Here is a 15284-nt window from a genome sequence, read left to right as displayed (position 1 = left end):
ATGTACACCATGGAGTACTATGCAGCCATAAAAAAGGATGAGTTCATGTCCTTTGTAGGGACATGGATGAAGCTGGAAACCATCATTCTCAGCAAACTATCGCAAGGACAAAAACCCAAACACCGCATGTTCTCACTCATAGGTGGAAATTGAACAATGAGAACACATGGTCACAGGAAGGGGAACGTCACACACTGGGGCCTGTTGTGGGGTAGGGGGAGGGGGGAGGGATAGCTATTAGGAGATATACCTAGTGTTAGATGACGAGTTTGTGGGTGCAGCACACCAACATGGTACATGTATAATATATGACAGACCTGCAGGTTGTGCACATGTACCCTAGAGCTTAAAGTATAATTAAAAAAAAAAAAAGAAAAACTGAATAGATTCAATTTCAAACTGAAATTTCAGTTTAAAACATTATGCAAAAGAGCCCTAGCCATTTCATGTGGAATTAATATATTTTTCCATTTTGTTTCATAGAAGTATGGAGCAGTGGGATCACTTTCACAATCAACAGGAGGACACTGATAGCTGCTCCGAATCTGTGAAATTTGATGCTCGCTCAATGACAGCTTTGCTTCCTCCGAGTAAGTAGAGGGGGATGGGCTGCCCATGGAGGTTGTTCTTAGAGTTATTGACAAAATATAAAATTATAGTCTTGAGACTTACCTTAAATGTATGTGGATGTTAAAATAATACTTATTTGACCAATAGGGGTATTCTTGAGACAGAATAAAAATAAGCTTAAATAAAAGTAAGGCAGTATTATATGAAATTAAATTAATCTACAACACTGATTGAGCCTTCTGGCTTCCCAGCTACAATATTAGGTTGTGGAGATAAATATGATCCTAGAACCGTGAGCTAATATTTGAAAATCATGGGTGTTAGGTGCCTGTATTAGTTTTCTAGAGTTGTTGTAACAAATGGGAGGCTTAAAACAGAAATTTATTCGCTCACAGTTCTGAGATGCAGAAGTCCAAAATGCAGGTGTCAGAAAGACCATGTGCCCTTTCGAAGGCTCTAGAGAAGAATCTTCCTGTGCCTCCTCCCAGCTTCTACGGGCTCCTGGCAGTCCTTAGTGTTCCTTGCCTCTGTAGCTGCACCACTCATCTTTCCCACCTTCTTCGTATGGTCTTCTCTGTGTAGCTATTTGTTCTTTTCTTACAAAGACATCAGTCATTAGATTAGGGTTCACCCTAATCCAATATCACTTCATTTTAACTTGATTACATCTCCAAAGACCCTATTTCCAAATAAACTTACTTTCACTGGTACCTATGGTTAAAACTTTAACATATCTGTTGGTGGCACACAATTCAACCCATATAGCAGTGGTGAAACATGTTTGCACAGGTTACGACAACAGCTAAAAAGTAGCAATACTCAGCTGTATCTCAACAGGATCATTTAAGATGTCAGGAGAAAGTTACTTATAATTCTGCTAAACCTCAAAATATAAATACATATCGCTAAGGGGATGGGTGGAGGCAGAAAAGAAAGAGAAGATATTTCAGTGTGAAGAAGCAGCATATACAAAGTTAAAGCGTCATATATGAGTTCTTACATAGCAAACCTGAAATACAGACCTCAACTCCAGGGCACAGTGGATCTTGTGCTCTGTGTAAAGGATGGATGGGAGGATGTGGCACAAGTGAGACACATGTAAGAAAAGATAATAGTGAGGGCTGTTACAGACAGAAATGATGAGAGTTTGAAGAAGAAGGAGAGAGACATCGGGAGCAGAGAAAAAGCAATCAAAATGTTTGAGAGCTATTTAAAAGGTAGAATTTACATTTGTGATGATAAATTAGAGATGAGAAGATGACTCCTACTTTTCAGGCTTAATCAACCTGGCAGGTGGACTATATCTCCACTTGCTTCTATTATGGGTTCTTTTTCTTTTTTCCTTCCATCATTTCTTTCCTTTCCTTTTCTCTCTTTTCCTTTTTTTTTTTTCTTTTTGAGACAGGGTCTCACTTTTTCACCTAGGCTGGAGTGCAGTGGTGCGATCATAGCCCGTTGCAGCCTCAACCTCTTGGGCTCAAGCAAGTCTCCTACCTCAGCCTCCTAAGTATCTTGGATTACAGGGACATGCTACCATGACTGGCTAATTTTTGTATTTTTTGTAGAGACAGGGTTTCTCCATGTTGCCCAGGCTGGTCTCAAACTCCTAGGCTCAAGCCATCCTCCCGCCTTGGCCTCCCAAAGTGCTGGGATTACAGGCGTGAGCCACTGCATCCAGCTCTTTTCTTTTCTTTACTTTTTAAAAACTGTCTCTTATTTTCTTTTCAATACCTTAAAATAAAAAAGTTTGTTTTTAATTTAACAATTTGCAACCTGAAAGCAACATTTACTTTTTTTAATTGATCAATGAAAGCAATGACCATAGAAACTAAATTTTTAATGACCATTGTATTCAACTAATCAGAGAAATGACTTCCTCATCTACTGTTTCCCCTCTATATTGATTTGTCTCTACTACAATTAATATCCCATTATATAAATCACAGTGCCATATAAACGCATATGAATAAAAGGTTACTGTTATTAATATGTTCTGAAATATAGAGAGAGTGGGCTTCATTGATCCATTCTAAAGATTAGTAAAAATGTGAATCACTTTGTTTATTTCATTTTTCTTAAATATTGTTTACACTGTATTCAAATCATAAGAGGTATCCAGATACAAAACTATTGAGAAGGAATTGAACAAGAAAATTATTTTAACATCATAGTCATTGAAAATAAATATTTGCCCTATCTGATTTTAAAATATTAGAAAATTGCATAGTTACTTTAGAAAATTTTATTGTCACCCAGAATATTTTCCCATATGAACATTGAATAAAATTTATGTTTGTATATGTAAGTGTCGATATTAAAATTTACCAGCTGATTCCAAAAGATCAGACAAGCACAACTTGTAGAGCACAGTAACTTTCTTGTAGATGTTTAGTGAGTGGATAAGTCAATCAAGTGTCTATAATGATACCTGGATTGGCTTTTCCTGTGACTGTCCTTTTGCTTTCTACTGCAAAGATGTGGAACATTTTTTCTTCTTTTTTATTCCAATAGGCTTGGTAGTAAGAATATAATTGGAGATTAAAACAATTTTAATTATGGAAGAAGACAACACTTTCTAACAGTAGGCTGGGCTTTTTTGTTTTATTAGATCCTAAAAACAGCCCTTCCCTTCAAGAGAAACTGAAGTCCTTCAAAGCTGCACTGATTGCCCTTTACCTCCTCGTGTTTGCAGTTCTCATCCCTCTCATTGGAATAGTGGCAGGTAACGTAACCCAGAGTTTTGAAATCTAGTAACTTGTCCTGTGAATTATTCATTGCCAAAGCAAAAAAGAAGCATTCAGTCTTTTGTATATGGTACATTCATAAAGAAAATACTGCATTACAAAGTGTCCTTCAAATTTGTTAAGTTAAAAAACAGATTCCGCAAAGTTAAGTAGAAAAAAATAGTTTTTAAATTAGAAAAAACAAAATAGAATGGAAAAAAAGAAGTGCAAGATAAAAATACAGATTTGTAATAGTAAAATGAAAAGGGCTAAACTCTTTCAAAAAGATATTATCCTCTAGAGTCCTCTCCTTCTAATGTGGGTGACAAATTTTAAAAGTATTCATTTTGCCAATGTGAAGAAGTAAGATGATCATTTACATTAACAATAGCTATAATATAAAAAAAAGCCTGTTGTCCAGGAGAAGCTCTTCTATTCTTAGTACTGAGAGCAGAAAAAATATTTCTGTCAGTTTTTAAAGAGCGGAGACTTTGTAGAATAATGGCCTACAACTTAGTAAAATCCAGCTTATATGACCACATTTTTCATAGGGATATTATTTAAAATATCTCTAAAAATAACCTGATAGTATCTTCTCAAAGAAAAAATATACAACGTGATACTTGGGCTCAAAATGATGTTCCTGAGGTATATATTTCTTTGGAGAGTCTGACTTGAACCGGAGATAGATTTGACTGTTTCTACAAGGGTAGATAGCTTGTATACACTGTAAGCACTTATGTAAATATTATTCCCCTCGTAGCATTTTGGATGGATTTGATGTATTTCGATTGGCATTTGAATTTATATGCCTTATAGCTCTCCTGTTCTCTATATGACTGATAAAATGTCTTCCCATATGCTTTTTTTGATTGGCATTTGAATTTATATGCCTTATAGCTCTCCTCTTCTCTATATGACTGATGAAATGTCTGCCCATGTGCTCTAATAAGAGATAGGCTGGGAATAAGATACATTTTTATGTGCATACTAAGCAGTTTAACAACAACAACAAAAAAGTTCCTGAAGACCAGGCCAAAGTTCCTCTGCTACAGGGCAGTCTAAGGAAGTATTCCAAGACAGAGCAAAAATTCCACTAAGAAAGAAATAATGAAAACAATAATACACCCTTACAATTAACCTCTCTACAGAGACTGTAATTATTCTCATTATGCACATAAGAAAATTCAGACAGCTCAGTATTGGAGCTGGAGTTCCCATCCAAGACTTCTGAACCCTAGTTACTCTGGTCTCTTGTCTCCCAGTTTAATTAAGTCTTTATAAAACAACATGGTTGGCCAATAAAAAAACAAAAAAGTCGGCTGGGCACGGTGGCTCATGCCTGTAATCCCAGCACTTTGGGAGGCCGAGGCGGGCAGATCACGAGGTCAGGAGATCGAGACCATCCTGGCTAACATGGTGAAACCCCGTCTCTACTAAAAATACAAAAAAATTAGCCAGGAGTGGTGGCGGGTGCCTGTAGTCCCAGCTACTCGGGAGGCTGAGCCGGGAGAATGGTGTGAACCCAGGAGGTGGAACTTGCAGTGAGCCGAGATCGCGCCACTGCGCTCCAGCCTGAGGGGACAGAGCGAGACTCCGTCTCAAAAAAAAAAAGAAAAAAACAAAAAAGTCGCCACAGGAAAATATTTTCCAGAGGTAACAATTAACTTCTTTTTGGCCATTAAAAATAAACTAAAACAAAAATCCAACCATAACAACCAACCAACCAAACTATTGTTGTCTGAGTAAAAGGACCTGACACGTTTGGCATTAAACCATCAATTTCCTGGTAAATCAAGGTTATCTGTATGTTTATTTATGTCTATGCTTATCTGTAATTTGAAATGTATAACTAAATGATGCTTCATTGTTGGGATTATTACATATAAACCAATTAGAATTTGAGTAGATTTCATCACCTTTATGCAAATCACTGCCTGCAGTACCAGCACCAGGGACCGCAGCTTCTGATAGGCTCGTGCAGAGTGCAGACAGGAGTCGGAAAATAATTCAAGGTTCTAACCAAGTTCAAAGTCCCCGAGCTATTAGAAAATACTACCAAGTCAACACATTTATTCTGGAGTTTACAATGAGTGATTTGAAGTAGTTTGTTTACTGAAACTACAGTAGGTACTGATTAAAATTGACTAGACACTAAGAATGTTCAAATTGTATAAGTTCACATCAGTATCAGATTCACCAGAATTTGGAAAAGGCCTCACTATGTTTATTATGTATTAACAATAAACAATTCACAATCCACTTACAACTTTAATTAAGTTGTAGATCAGTATATTTTTCAAAAAGAAACTAAAAAGCAATATATATCTCTACTTGGCATAAAAAATTACAAATGTAGACAGAATATATCCCTAAAATGGTAGAAGTTTGGCAAATATGAATTCATGGGTGAAATAGAATATTATATATAAAACTCTGTGAAGTGAATTATATATTGAGGGGTATTTTCTTAATTATAAGGTTTATTCCATTTACAGTCTTTTCTTAAAGAAGCTGCTGAAACACTGTCAGAGTGTAACAACATAATACTGTGTCAGAACAATAAGATAAAAATCAAGAATTTATGTATATATATATATATAAATTGTTACTGAAATACTAAAAATTCTTTAGCTGAAAACAATATCCATTTGGGGTATGAAAAGATAATTCCAATATGAAAGAGTAGATATGATCTGTAGAATCAAATATAACCCTGTCCGTAGGTTGTTGCACAGACCATAAAATTCTGTCTCCTTTCATATGTGAAACAGAAAAGTCACAAAATGCCATCTCTCCAATAAAAATAAGTGAACTTTTGAAAATATAAACCCTGGCATTCTTTACCTAGATATATGGTAAAAAGTTAACATTTTATAGAAAAATTAGTTTTCACTCAGGGTTCGATGAAACAGGCAATTTGTGTTTTTAGATCTATTAACAAAATGTAGCATTTACTGTCACCTCATGTTTAACTTGTTGTCAAATTAAAAATAGTTGGTCATATGACCTTAGTCACATTGGGGCTTCTCTTTCCATATTGTGAAAAATATTAGCTTTACTGATAAAAAATAAATCTTATTTCCAGTGAAAGTAAAAGTATATGGTTGAGCAATCAGAGCAATGTGCATAGTAAAATAAAGCAGAGAGATGACTGTGTTCATATGAACATCCAACTCCAGAAAAAGATTTTTATCACACAATGCTACTTCCCCATAGTTAATCAATATTGGGCATATAGGTACTTGAATCACACATCTTGAATCCAAATATTAATCATAGCAAAAACCTGGAACTTTTCAAGTGCTTATTACATGCCAGGAAGTGGTCTAAGTATTTTACATATAGTTCATTTAATTATTTGGACACTGACTATTAGTACCCCATTTATACAGGTGATGAAATAGAGGCAATAACAGATTAAGTAACTTGTCCAACGCCATAGTTTATAAAGGGCAGAGCCAGAATTGCTAACCCAGGCAGTTCTATTCTAGAATCTAAATTCTTAACTGCTACTTCAAAAGAAATAATAATCAAAAAAGGACAACGTTAGAGGAAATTTTTGAAGTAATTTTGATAAAATTGTTTATTTGGGCTCTTCATTGTTACAGTCAAATTCCATTCCCAATTGTTCTTTTATTCCCAGAGTAACTCAAGCAATACTTTCCACATAGTATATAAGAATTAAATCATAGAATTAATGAATGCATGGATGAGGCTGTCAACCCAAAACTTGGTCCCCACAATGAATTTAATAAATGTGATGAGATACAGTTAAGAAATATACTTTTGTTTCCAAGGTATTGATACGTTAAGACATATAGAGTAACATACTCAATACAAACTCTATTGTAGATCACATCAAAATATTGTCATATTTTGTTATTTCAAATAAGCTAATATTAAATTAATAAAGCAAGGAAAAATATGGTATCATGTATTCTTTTAAATTAGAATTTAACTGCATATTTAGGATGACACTCTTAATGTAATAATAGCTACAGTAGTAATGCTCATCAAACAGCTTCTTTTTTTTTTTTTTTTTTTTTTTTTTTTTTGAGACAGAGTCTTGCTCTGTCAGCCAGGCTGGAGTGCAGTGCAGTGGCACAATCTCGGCACACTGCAACCTCCGCCTCCTGGGCTCAAGCAATTCTCCTGCTTCAGCCTCCCGAGCAGCTGGGACTGCAGGCACCCACCACCACGCCTGGCTAATTTTTGTATTTTTAGTAGAGACGGGGTTTCACCATGTTTGCCAGGCTGGTCTCGAACTCCTGACCTCAGGTGATCCACACACAGCCTCTTTAAGTAAAGGTAGTAAATACGGTGGACTCTGTAACTGAGATAATGTCTCTCATGTACAAGGCACTTTAGAGGAATAGATATGCCTATTTAATTTGTGCTCAGCACCACTGTTGAGGTAATTGTTACTTTTACAAATTGAGAAAACCAAAGCAAGGAGAGCGATAAGTAACTTGTTCAGAGTAGCCTAGTTGGTAATGGAGGAGTGTAGGAAGATTCTAGAATCAGGGAACTAGATCCTATGTAAACACCAAGCTGTTAGTTATTGAACAAAATCCTTGAGTTAGGGGTAGAACTAAATGTTTTTCATGTGTTGTTTAATTCTCAAAAATCTATAAAAATGGTACTATCACCATATCACTTTTATTAGAAAATTGATAGACTCAGGTGGAGCTGCATATATTTTTGAGCAATATGAAATTATTCTTTTTATTGTTCCATAATTGTCAAATGCGGAAAATCTTATACATCCAATCTAATATGAATATGACTAACATGCATGTAGGTAAAAGGTATAAATAGATACATATAGAGAGATATAGGAAAACAGAAAACCTCAGCCATGACTGAATAGTGATAAGATTGTGTTTAACATTTTCCTCATTGTCTATAATTATTCTTGTTTTGTTTTGTTTGTTTTTTGAGATGGAATCTCGCTCTGTTGCCCAAGCTGGAGTGCAGTGGCGTGATCTCGGCTCACTGCAACCTCTGCCTCCCAGGTTCAAGTGATTCTCCTGCCTCAGCCTCCTGAGTAGATGGGCCTGCAGGTGCCCGCCACCACGCCTGGCTAATTTTTGTATTTTTAGTAGAGACGGGGTTTCATCATGTTGGCCAGGATGGTCTTGATCTCCTGACCTGGTGATCCACCTGCCTGCGCCTCCCAAAGTGCTGGGATTACAGACATGAGCCAACGCACCCGGCCTATTTTTGCATAAAAAGTTAATGTTTAAGCCTTTTATTTTTTTGAAACTAGAAAACATATTGCTTTAGATTATTTCAGAATGATAATTAGCTTGTTTAGAGAACATATGCCCATTTGGGAATATCTATCAGCAGCTCAGTATGTTCCTAAAATACTATTTTAGAATATAATTTTTTTTAATTTGGGAAATAATTAATCACAAGATTGTTCATCAAAACATTGACTATATTACTGAAAACAGAGGCAAACTAAATGCAGCTATTTTTTAAATAAATCTGGCAGATCCATACATATACTACAATGGAGTTTTTAAAATTATTTTTGTAGAATAATATTAAATAATATAAAAAAGTACTTATGATAGAGCATTACATTAAAAAGTTGTTTCCAGATTGTTTAAAAATGTCATATTTTAAGATAATAATATGATAAGGGTTGAGACACGTACACCAAAATCCTAGAGTTTAAGCTAGGATGGTGAGATTCATGGTAAATTGTTTTTCCATATTATCTATAATTTCTAAATTTTCTGCTGTGAATATATATTTTATAATAGTTAAAAAGGAGTCTTATGAGAATCGTACCTTTATAAAGTGAAAAAATGTATTTGCCCAATTTCCTGCTCCACCAACTGTGAATTAGGTCTGTATTAACTGAAAATGACGCTTTTCTGGCAGCTCAAGTGAAAGAATGAAGAAGATAAACCAACAATTTATCCATATTATGCATGACACCACTATTTCACCACTTATTGCTTTTGTCATCATCATGATTATCACTGCCATTGTTAACATATTCAACATGCTTACTTCAGAAACTGTATTAAGCATTAGTCCACTTTATTCTAACAGCAGTTCCGTAGACACATAGCCTTTCATAATCTATAGAATTTTTTTTTAATTGGCAAGGCCAAAATCAATGGCCAAGAAGATTCATATAAGCAGCAATTCAGAAAGCATGATATAATCCTGGAATCATCTTAACGTAAAATAGGAAAGGAAGAATGTATGCTTCTCAGCAATATACTTAGCATAGTTCACACGTTGTAGATTAAAAAAAAAAATACTGGATTTAGCCTAGCCTTCAAAATGTTGGAATGGAATGGAATAAAATGAACGGAATGGAATGATATGGGATGGGATCCTGTATGCATTCAAGGATCAGGCCATGACTGGTTTATTTTTACTTAAATATACAGCTCAACTCCTGAAGTGGGAAACGAAGAATTGCTCAGTTGGTTCAACTAATGCAAATGATATAACTCAAAGTCTCACGGGAAAAGGAAATGACAGCGAAGAGGAAATGAGATTTCAAGAAGTCTTTATGGAACACATGAGCAACATGGAGAAGAGAATCCAGCATATTTCAGACATGGAAGCCAACCTCATGGACACAGAGCATTTCCAAAATTTCAGCATGACAACTGATCAAAGATTTAATGACATTCTTCTGCAGCTAAGTACCTTGTTTTCCTCAGTCCAGGGACATGGGAATGCAATAGATGAAATCTCCAAGTCCTTAATAAGTTTGAATACCACATTGCTTGATTTGCAGCTCAACATAGAAAATCTGAATGGCAAAATCCAAGAGAATACCTTCAAACAACAAGAGGTAAGAGTTTGTGGACTGCAAGGTCACTTGCTGGAACTGAATCCATCCAAGTCTCGTCTCCTTAGGCAGTACAGGAAAGCAAAAGTTGCAAACCCTGTTTCATCATCCTGTTTACCCTGATTTCTATGGCTAACTTATCCAGATTTTAAACGAATGTTAAGGGATTTAAAATGGATTCGCCTTCTCTAAACTCTTAGAAAAAGGGGAAATTTTTCCCATTGAATATAGACTCCCTTTACATATTTTATAAATACTGTTAAAATGTCTTTTTAGACTGCCTAAACCAATCATAATTTTTAGATTATCTTAGCAGATCTTGAGAAGTGAACACTCTGTATGTGTGAATTTTGCAACAGACACATTTGATATGCTTAGATTTTTTTTTATTTGTAAGTTTCACTCAGAACTTTTGAACTTATACATGGTCCTCACCTTAAGGTGTCAGAAGACAATGGTATTACAGTTTTTGTATGGGGAGTCTGTTGGTGAACCTCATCCCAACATGTTGATATTCCGTTTCTATTCCATGTCACGTCTAAAATCTGTCAGTGTTTCCTACATTGTTAATAAGTAAGCATATCAAAGGGTATTGGGATATCAAAGCCTTGGGCTATAGAAAGATTAGAGAAAGTGTACAAAGAAGAAACTGTCCATAGTTTTGAATAATATAAGAAAGACAGGAAGCGAAAATGTTAGTTATCAGGATAGACATTGATTAAGTTGGGGGGAAAGAAGAATGGAGAAGAAATACTGTTTATGTAGAAATAGGGTCAGAAGAGCACTGAGATGAGGTAAGGACAGAGGGAAGGTGGATGAGATGGAAGAAGAAGGATACATTTGATTCTGGCAGTGCATTAAATCCTGCAGAGACCATGGAATGTTTTTGTTTGTTTGTTTGTTTGTTTGTTTGTTTGTTTTTGAGATGGAGTCTCACTCTGTTGCCCAGGCTGGAGTGCAATGGTGAGATCATGGCTCACTGCAACCTCTGCCTCCCAGGTTCAAGTGATTCTCGTGCCTCAGCCTCCCATGTAGCTGGGATCAAAGGCACGTGCCACCTCACCCGGCTAATTTCTGTATTTTTAGTGGAGACAGAGTTTGCACCATGTTGGCCAGGCTGATGTCGAACTCCTGGCCTCAGGTGATCTGCCCGTCTCGGCCTCCCAAGCTGCTGGGATTACAGGCATGAACCAGTGCGCCTGGCTGACCATGGAATGCTTTTGAACCCAAACGTGAGGAATTGAAAGCAAATTGGAAACTATCTGGAAGGTGGTAGAAATTTTGAACCTGTTTGAAGTGATAATTAATGGAAACAATCAAAATCTGGTGATCAGTGAGCTGTTTGAGTTTCGATAGATTACACTTAAATTTTGGAGGGAATTCCAGCATTAGAAAAGGAAATGCAAGGGAATGATGAAAGTTTGAAAGCTATATACATCTTTAAAAACAGTAGTCACTCACAGAGACTTAGAAACTAGGTCAGTGCCAGTGCGTGCGTGTGTGTGTGTGTGTGTGTGTGTACTCCTGTGTACACTGAAAAACAACATTGGGACGCTCATCCCCATTGCTTGAATAATTTTATTGACCTTTGAATCTTTAGCTCAATGTAGGAATAAATAAATTAAATGAATGCCTGAATTTGTAAATGGCGTTTGAGGAAATAGGTTATAAGTGACACCAGCATAACACTTATCAAGGACACACCAAAAATTAATTTGAAAGAAAGAGGAAGAACATTGGCACCAAATGAAAGACAGGGGTGGCATTTATCATCATCCGTAGAGGTGAAAAGGACTGTACGACTACAAAATTAAATGCCTGTTTCTAGGAGGGTCACTGGTGGTAGCATGTGGAGGGAGTGTGTGGATGCTATATAGGATTTTTTGAAATTAAATACACTTTTCCTCCTCCCAGTAAAAATAATTTCCAATGAAATTTGACAAATGTAAATACCATGTGCAGTTTTCAAAGAAGGGAATAATAAGGTAGCCTCAGCGGCCAGGCGCAGTGCCTCACGCCTGTAATCCCAGCACTTTGGGAGGCCGAGGTGGGTGGACCACGAGGTCAGGAGTTCGAGACCAGTCTGGCCAACATAGTGAAACCCCATCTCTACAAAATAAAAAAAAAAAAAAATTAGTCAGGTGTGGTAGTGTGCACCTGTAATCCCAGCTACTCGGGAGAACCACTTGAACCCAGGAGGTGGAGGTTGCAGTGAGCCGAGATCATGCCATTGCACTCCAGTCTGGGTGACAGTGCGAGACTCCGTCTCAAAAAAAAAAAGAAAGAAAGAAAAAGTAGCCTCAGCTTTTAGGTATGATGAAAAACCTGGATGATTCCTCGTTTCTAGGAAGCAAAATCACTGTGTAGTCACTTAACACTTTATGCTGAATGTCTGGAACTACCCGACATACTTGCAGCAATTTTTAGCCCCCTAAATTAAGTCAAGTGTATTTATCATGGTGGTGTGCCCTACAAACATCCATGCTCACTATTTCACCTTTATTGTAATGATGGTATTGTACAGAAAATATTAAATGGTCAGGGAAGGAGGAGGTGCAAGATAGAGAAATTCTAATCTAGAATAAGGTTTTGTTTGGGAGAAGGCACAGTTAGAGCAATGAAAGCTGATAAGTCTCTCTGCTTAAGTATAGTGTCATTGAAGGGGCAAATCTAGACGCACATTCATTTATTTTCGAAGGTCCTACACTCTGACCATCTTGATCCTCTCACCTAAGCTTGTCTAGTCTAGTCCAGCTCAAGAGAGTGTAATATTCTTTTTACTTCTGGATTAAAGAAAAACATACCACTGGCTTATTTCCCCATGTGCAAATCGGAAATGAGTATCTATCAACTTTAGAACATAGGAGTACTTAATACAATAATAAAGCATACAATGAAGACAGAAAATGGGATAAAAGTAGAACAGAGAGACAAAAATTATTACCAGAATAGATGAGAAGATTTGGTTCATCAAAAAGAAAAAGCCCAATGCTGAAAGAGAAAACCAAGCAAAAAGAAAAATTAATAAATATTAATCGTCAGAAATTTAACGACTGGATACTTTAACCTCACTATAATTTGAAAAACAAGTTAAATAATAATGATTTGCTATGTACCTACTCTTACTATGCAAACTTAAATATATTAATGGTACCCAGTATTCAGCTGCAAAAAGTGGACGCTGATACGCAGTAAGAGGAAGTAAAATGGTAGCATATATTTGGAGAGTAGTACGGCAATGGTTGAACAAAAATGCTGTTTAATGTTTAGTCCCTTTGGTCAAATCCACTTCAGGAAGATGTTCTATAGAAGTACTTATATCAATATACAAATATATTTAAAATGATGTTCATGGCAGCATTGTTTAGTAGTAGAAAAGTGCACAGCTCAAAACACTATGAATAGGAATCCTAAATAAATTTTGAGAAATAGATTCAATTCCACTAAATTACTGAAAATATCAGTCTCTAAAGTATTTTAATAGATAAATATCCTTAATATATTATTGAGTAAAATATAAAAGCATATTCCAGGATATAGGTAGATCCTCTGTCTTTTTCACACTCTTAAGTATATGAATGTGTATGTATAAATATACACAAAATATACGTGTATTTGAAAACACAAAATAGTAATGCCTCAAATACAGAGGCAATGCAAACTGAAAGTAAAGCACTGTTAATATGCGAGTTCGAGGTTTTATTGAGCATGAAAATCTATTGTCAATGATCATCACCACTGAGGATTATGACATTAAACTTCACTTATTACTATAAAACAATTTCCAATATGAATCTATCAAATTCACGAAATTTGACTATGTTGCCACTGTAAGTACAGTATGAAGACATTTTACTTCAGATAAATTAAGACCTTATGGTGTTTATTTAATTTTATTGTTAGCATTTTGACATCTATATATATAGGAATAGAAACATATCATAGATACATTAAATTGATTTTTGAAGGGGGTTGTGATTGTAAACATTCAGCCATTCAGTCAAAAGAGGAAATGTTTCACAATTAAAGAATTACTACTTTCAAAACAGTTTTCTAATTTCTATATTCTTATTCCATAAAACTCCCATAATATGTTTTTAAAAACCTGAACTCTGAGGGTTTCTTGAACTTTCATATTTGATAATTATGTATGTAACAAAGGCTGTGAATGCTCACTTATGTTTTACAGGAAATCAGTAAATTAGAGGAGCGTGTTTACAATGTATCAGCAGAAATTATGGCTATGAAAGAAGAACAAGTGCATTTGGAACAGGAAATAAAAGGAGAAGTGAAAGTACTGAATAACATCACTAATGATCTCAGACTGAAAGATTGGGAGCATTCTCAGACCTTGAGAAATATCACTTTAATTCAAGGTAAAATGTCTTGTCATTTCTCCAGAAAATGATATATATATTAAAATATACTGATACATCCAGAGATTTGATATTTGAAATCCTATGGTTTGAAATAAATAGTTTTTGAGCTTACATTTACTGCAAATACCCAAAGGAAAGAATATGAAAATCAGATAAAGACAGGGTACGATAACCAGTAGCCTGGTATCACTTAAATAGAAAGGGAAAAGCAAAATATATCTTAAGGTCTAATGATTTTCTCATTGTTAAAAACTACCTCATAAGTACTGAATACAAGTTTTTTGTAATTACAAGTTTCTTCACATGTTCACAAACCAAGCTTGTTAATATTGCTTTTCCAAAACTTCCAGTCTTTTTTATTTCTTACTTGACTGTATTATTAATTAAAAGGATCTTTTGAACTCTCCAAAATAATGATGGATTTGTCCATTTCTTCTGCAGTGCCTGTTAGTGAAATAAGGTGAATTGAATCTTACTTATATATATAAATAAAATATATGTATGTATGCTTTCTTTATATATATAGGCTTTCAGTTTTAGCTTTACATTTTAGATATTTTAGTTTTAGCTTTACATTATAGATTTTTCTATATTTTGATTTTTTGATTTCTATATTTTGATTTTGATTTTCTATATTTTGATTTCAACCATTTGCATGTATTTTTCTATATTTTGATTGCAACCTTTTGCCTGTTGGTATTCTTTGTTTTAGGTTAGTCTCTTGTAATGAATACTTACCTTTTCTTTTTAAAAAAATACACAATCTGACCGTCTCTTTGCACT

General features: G+C 35.2%; 1 protein-coding gene across 4 annotated transcripts in view; it reads left to right on the top strand.

The window, feature by feature from the left end:
• MSR1 (macrophage scavenger receptor 1) overlaps positions 1–15284 on the top strand; it is an 86197-nt gene that overhangs the window by 15535 nt on the left and 55378 nt on the right. For all 4 annotated transcript variants that reach the window (XM_003807438.5, XM_055116292.2, XM_055116291.2 and 1 more), the window contains exons 2-5: positions 484–590; positions 3179–3292; positions 9713–10125; positions 14312–14498. In XM_003807438.5, coding sequence (XP_003807486.2) covers positions 488–590; positions 3179–3292; positions 9713–10125; positions 14312–14498 — 817 coding nt within the window. In that variant the 5' untranslated portion in view covers positions 484–487. The remainder of the gene's footprint in view (positions 1–483; positions 591–3178; positions 3293–9712; positions 10126–14311; positions 14499–15284) is intronic.

Source organism: Pan paniscus, chromosome 7, assembly GCF_029289425.2.
Source record: "Pan paniscus chromosome 7, NHGRI_mPanPan1-v2.0_pri, whole genome shotgun sequence".
Taxonomy (NCBI): Eukaryota; Metazoa; Chordata; class Mammalia; order Primates; family Hominidae; genus Pan; species Pan paniscus.
The sequence above is the reverse complement of the archived record's forward strand: the minus strand, read 5'-3'. Positions and strand labels throughout refer to the sequence as shown.